Raw genomic sequence first — 6,138 nt, 5'->3', positions numbered from 1 at the left:
CTCTCTCTCTCTCTCTCTATCTATCTCTCTCTCTCTCTCACTCTCTCTTTGCTTGCAACAAATAGGCACATCAAACAATTAGCATCAGCATAACACATGCTCCTATACTCACTCGTCATTGGCGGCTGGCCGTGTTCTACTGTTGCAAGACAAAAATGCTCTAAAAAATATCATAGCTTGAAGGGTTTTATGCAGTTCAGCTGAAATGATCAGATTTTAATAAGCCGTGTAAAAAAAAATGATTTCTATGTCGACTATTGTACATTATTGCATATTTAGTTAATGATTGCCTAATCCCTTCTTCGACAGGTAGAATAAAGCCTACGCTTACCTGATGAGGTCATAAGACGACCAAAAAGATTTTGAAGTTATCTCCCATACTTGCTGACTAATATAGTTACCGACTAATATACTTATTTCTTGTTATTTTATCTCTCGTGAATGTTTATTAACTGAACTAATATGCTGTATCTATGTAGAATCCTTACTGGTATCATATATTTTCTTTAACACTAGCATTAACGGCTTGGATGGTGAGAAAAGCCAATAGTTTAAACTAGCAACAAGCTAGAGATAACTATTATTTACTCAACAATTCTCACTTTTTTATAGCTTCGTTCTTTTTAAGTGTAGACTGTAATTCAAACAAAATTTCGGTGTGTCGGTGGTTTTGTGACCGATTTGTATTTCCTAACATCAATCAATCAGAATTAATGTATCTGCTGCATGTGTTATGCCAATAACAATAAACATTTTTTTTGTATCTGTCACTTCATGTTTTGTCTCCTTTGGATCATCTTTTACTTGTTTCAGTCATTAGACTGCAGTAAGTATGGAACACCGCTTTGAAGCTTGAAGAAATTTTGCCGAGCGAATCGACTCCAGTACATTATTTTAAGTCTGGTACATAGTCTTCTGGCCTTTTTAGTCGAACTGCTAGGTTACGGGGATGTAAACACACCAAGGGGTTGTGAGAAAAAACATAGGCACAAAGACACGCATGCATAAAGATATATATATACGACAGGCTTCTTTTAGTTTCCGTCTACCAAATTCACTCACAAGGCTTCGCCGAGGCCATAGTAGAAGACACTTACCCAAGGCGCCACGCAGTGAGACTGAATCTGAAACTATATGGTCGGGAATGAAGCTTCTTATCATGCAGCCCAGCCTGCGCTTTATATATATATTTCATATTTTTATCTTTTAACTTTTCATAGAGAGATTTCTTTCAGACTTAACTACCACTTATTGTCATAGTTGGCCACCACGTATTTTAGGGGAAAAGGGACACAAATCAAGACAATTACTTCGTAGAAAATGCAAAGATAAGGCACATCAGAAAACACTGATGCTTTAGATTTTTAATTACTCTGGCGGCGTTTCCATAATGAAATATCACAATGAAAATACTAATTGAAATGAATTTACTTAATTTTGATCTATCATCAGCACAATGCTACAAACGTCGTGGAGGGAACAGTCAAGAACGAGAAAATCGTCCTTCAGTATTTGACGGGTACTGATGTTACGAACTAAGAGACAAAGTGAAACTCACTGAATTTTCACTCAGAATGTAAAGAGATCTAGATAAATGTCACAAGGTTCTATGTAGGTTACTGCAACAATTCTACCAATTTACTAGCCTGAGATGTTAATTTTAATAACAAGAACAAATGTTTATTCTGTTATTCTTATACTTGATTCAATAATTTCACTGTGGCCACGCTGGAACACCGCTTTGAAGGGTTTTAGTTGAACAAACGGACACCGGGGCATATGTTTAAAGCCTAGTACTTATTGCATCACTCTCTTTAGCCGAACTGCTCAGTTACGGAGACGTAAAAGCACCAAAACCAGTTGTAAAGCGATGATAGGGGGACAAAACAGACACAAACACACACGCACACACACACACACAGACATAGATATATACATGTATCACTCTCTTTGACCGAACTGTTGAGGTACGGAGACGTAAACACACCAACACCAGTCATAAAGCGATGATAAGGGAACAAACACACACACAAACACAAACATAGTATATACATATATATACTTAATTCGAGGAGGTTAAGGCTTCATTAGAGATTATATAATTCAAGGTATACCACTGGTTTAATTCGTATCATATATAGTGGTAAAGCAATTGGTATATGTTTAGGATTATTGAATTCCTTTAATACTGAGGGAAAAACAAGAAACTAAAATATATAGATGGAGCTTATTGGATTAATGCGAGATATATATGCGACATGATAGTAATAGAGGATGGATAGACATTTGAGAAATAGCCATTGTAATGCATGACCAGTGGGACTTGTTTATTGACCGTTATTGATTAGGGTATATAGGTGCATATTTAAATACCGCTAAGATATTAACGAAATTAGGATAGGAAATGTTAAGTATATAGTGGCTCATACGTATTTTGATTGAGCATATGTGTGCAAAAATAGACATGCATATGAACACATATGTTTGCGCACATAGATACATGCGTATAGTAAAAACAAATACATAATCACATGCATACACATGCATAAAATATATTCAGAAGGATGCATATGGATACAGAAACCACGCATATAGAAATAGAGAAAATGGTCAAAAGACAGCGGAAAGGGGGCTTTGGGAACAAAAAAAGATCTAATAAGTATCTAATTTATAGATATAGCATTAAGCTAAGTGAAATAATAGTATATGCTTAAAAACAAATTTTATTTGATATTAATAATACTAGACGGTAGGAAGACATGTGGAGGACATATTAACCAAAGATAGGGGAAAATAGAAGAATACGATTATTAATAATCTGTAATTACCTATGTTTAAGGTTGGTGTGCACCAGCTTCGATATAAATAAAAATAGATGTTATGCTAATAGCACTAGACAGTTAGAAACTAGGATGAAAATATATCGAGGTTCACATTAAGAAGTTAATCACTATAAGGAAGGTATTTGGTAATTTTGATACGTGTAACAGGTGTGATGTTTATATTCTAAAATAACCAGATAAAGAAAGAAAAATAAGAATACGGTAATTTAATTATCTATATATATTTTGTGAATAAATGTCGGTGTGCAACGGTTTGGATATACAAAAAATAAGTTACAGGTGTAAATTCTGGATCTGTTACGTATCCAACTAATTAGGATTTGCATTAAGCAATTTATTAAAGGAAGGTATGAGGTCTAAAAATAAAAAAAAGGGAGACAGTTTGTTAACTTTGAATGACTAATCTAGTGAATATAAATAATGTCTAAAAATACATTAAAATTTTAAAAAAGGGAGTGTGTCGTATGTGCACTGTGTTTCACATGAGTACAATAAATATAGAAACAAAATATGGATCAAAACATATATTTCATGAAAATAAACAAGTAAAATCAGTGAGTTAAAAAAATTCATACAGGTACATATATAACATATATCTATGGGGATGTCGAAAGAGAGAGGAACCATACACCGTTTATATCTATAAATTCAGGATCAAATAATCAAATAAATAGAAAAAAATAAAATGGTAAATAAAGTATGGTAATAATGTAGATATAATGAAATAAAATATATATTATATTTAGAAATAAAAATATAAGATGCAAGTTAAAGTGAAATAAAATTAAAATAAATATTGATATAAAATTAAAATACAATAGATAAAGGAAAAAATTAAATTCTAAGGATTATTCTTATTTTTCTAGTGAGAATACATATTTGAGAGGATCAAGATGGAGGATGGATGGAAGTTTTTAAAAAAATAGTCGTTATGATGCATAAGAAGAGGGACTTACTTATCGACCGTTAATTGATTAGAGTATGTAAATAGATATTTAAAATGCAGCTTTGAGATTAAAGAAATATATCAAATATATACAGGCATATCCATCTGGATACATAAATTCCACACAGATAATGCGGCAGAAAAGCTGGCATGGTTAAACATTTGAAAGACTCGTAAAAGCTTGTAGATACTTAAGGTTACAGCTATTAACCCGCTACCAGCATAAATTCTACAAGGAATAAGAACGAAACTGTGTCAAATAGATTATTATTATTATTATTATTATTATTATTATTATTATGATACGGTTTCTAACGCAACAAATCCTTTCCTTCACTCTATATTCAGAACCATATCGACATTCTCTTCTCAACAGGTCAGCTACAGCTGAAGTATCTGTCAACGTTCTCGAAGCCAATGACTATTCTCCTCACTTCGAAACGCCACGTGTATCGGTGTCAATAAGTGAAGCAACAGCTATAGGATCGAGGGTGACGAAACTACAAGTATGTATTTTATACACGCTGCTACAAATATTGTTATTATTGGTATTCGTAACTCTCGTTGTGATTATATTTCTACAATTTTTAAACATTATCATCACTTTTTTATTCTTTGTTTATGCATTAATTTTTGTCTTTCAAAGAAATTATTTCTCTAATACACTCTTCTGCTGCTGCATTTTTACACGTGTTCCTTCATTATGATCGTCTGTCCAGTACAATGAAGTTTCTCACGTTCGCTTCTACAGTTCTTAGAGGTGACTGTGTGGTAAGAAGCTTGCTTTTCAACCACATAATTTAGGGTTCAATCCCACTGTGCACCACCTTGGGCAAGTGACTTCTACTAAAGCCCCGGACCAACCAATTCTAATGTGTGTATTTAGAGAGAAGCCTGTCGCATATGTGTGTGCGTATGTGTTTTTCGACCACCACTGCTCTTGACACCCGGTGTTGGTTTATTTCGTCCCTATGAGTTATTGTTACAGCGATACTATAAGTAGAGGATCAGTTAATTGTGATTTTATCCAACCCCTCTGATTCAAACACTTATTCCAGCGGTCTTTCAGATTTTTTAAGCGCTGTAAAAGAACACAGAAGATTGGGACTCCAGCCAAGCCTTCCTTCCATAAATTTTTTTAAATCCACGAACTTATGACCAACCATTCGTGTATAGATAGATAGATAGATAGATAGATAGATAGATAGATAGATAGATAGATAGATAGATAGATAGATAGATAGATAGATATATAGGTAGGTAGGTAGGTAGGTAGGTAGGTAGGTAGGTTTCTTTATTAGCCACACAGGGCCGAATACAGAGGGGACAAAATACAATGTAGAGATTTTCTTTTCGAAAATAGAAAAAAAAGGAGAAAAATAAAGTTCCGATCAAAAGGTATCGTGAGAAAAAAAACGATCAAGAGGGATCTGTGCCAGAATTAAACTTAGTACATGTTGAAAGTTCTGTTTATTCTAAGAGCCACCCCACTCTACATACTCAGAATTATTCCATAAGCAGTGATATTTACAATGAAACGTGATTAATGAAATATGATTAATTTGAATTAATCAAATTCATGATTTATCATAAACTGAGATTGATCAAACTTAAAAGTTAACATTTTGAAGAGCTCTTGTGATAGGCATAACGTGAAATCGTATATTAAATGTCTTACTATTAGAAATGCGAAAGTCACATGGATTCTTGTCTTCAGCACATGTAGAACTGGAATCTTAAAATGCGCCATAATATAACTAAATGACAATAATGAAAGTGAAGAAAGAATCGTTCAAATCTCTGCAGTATTACTACTGTCACATGTGCAGCATTATGATTAGTAAGTCTCATATTCTGAAACTGTAAGGATTAGTTCAAATATTAATATCCGGTTTCTGTCAACGTTACTGGTTGAAATGAAAAACAGCTCTAGAATATTGCCCAATGAAATGCGTGCATTAGTGCTATAATGTAGTAATAGAATAACTAGAGCTGTGCACGTGGATAGAGATTGAATACATCCTAATTAGATATGGTGTCACAATAGAATTGGTTTTAGTTTATTTATCTATTTCCTCTCTGCAACTAAATAGGTTAATCTAGTTAAATATTGATCCAAGAATTCAAATAATTATAGTTTTCAGACAACACGTATATGAACATAAGACGCCTCTCTGTGAAAGAACATTCTCAAAAGACAGATGGTATACGTATACTTCGAATATATACCATTCATTACAATACACATCAGAATATGGTATTAAACATACGCACGCACGCACATACACATGTATATTAATGTATGCATTATCTCTCTCTCTCTCTTTATATATATATATATATATATAT

General features: G+C 33.2%; 1 protein-coding gene across 1 annotated transcript in view; it reads left to right on the top strand.

The window, feature by feature from the left end:
- LOC106875431 (protocadherin Fat 4) overlaps nucleotides 1-6,138 on the top strand; it is a 483,512-nt gene that overhangs the window by 223,846 nt on the left and 253,528 nt on the right. Inside the window, exon 15 of the mRNA XM_014923579.2 lies at nucleotides 4,166-4,295. Within this exon, the coding sequence (XP_014779065.1) occupies nucleotides 4,166-4,295 (130 nt within the window). The remainder of the gene's footprint in view (nucleotides 1-4,165; nucleotides 4,296-6,138) is intronic.

This window comes from Octopus bimaculoides, chromosome 15, assembly GCF_001194135.2.
Source record: "Octopus bimaculoides isolate UCB-OBI-ISO-001 chromosome 15, ASM119413v2, whole genome shotgun sequence".
NCBI lineage: Eukaryota > Metazoa > Mollusca > Cephalopoda > Octopoda > Octopodidae > Octopus > Octopus bimaculoides.
Note: the sequence above shows the minus strand (reverse complement) of the source record. Positions and strands in the feature narration are given on the sequence as shown.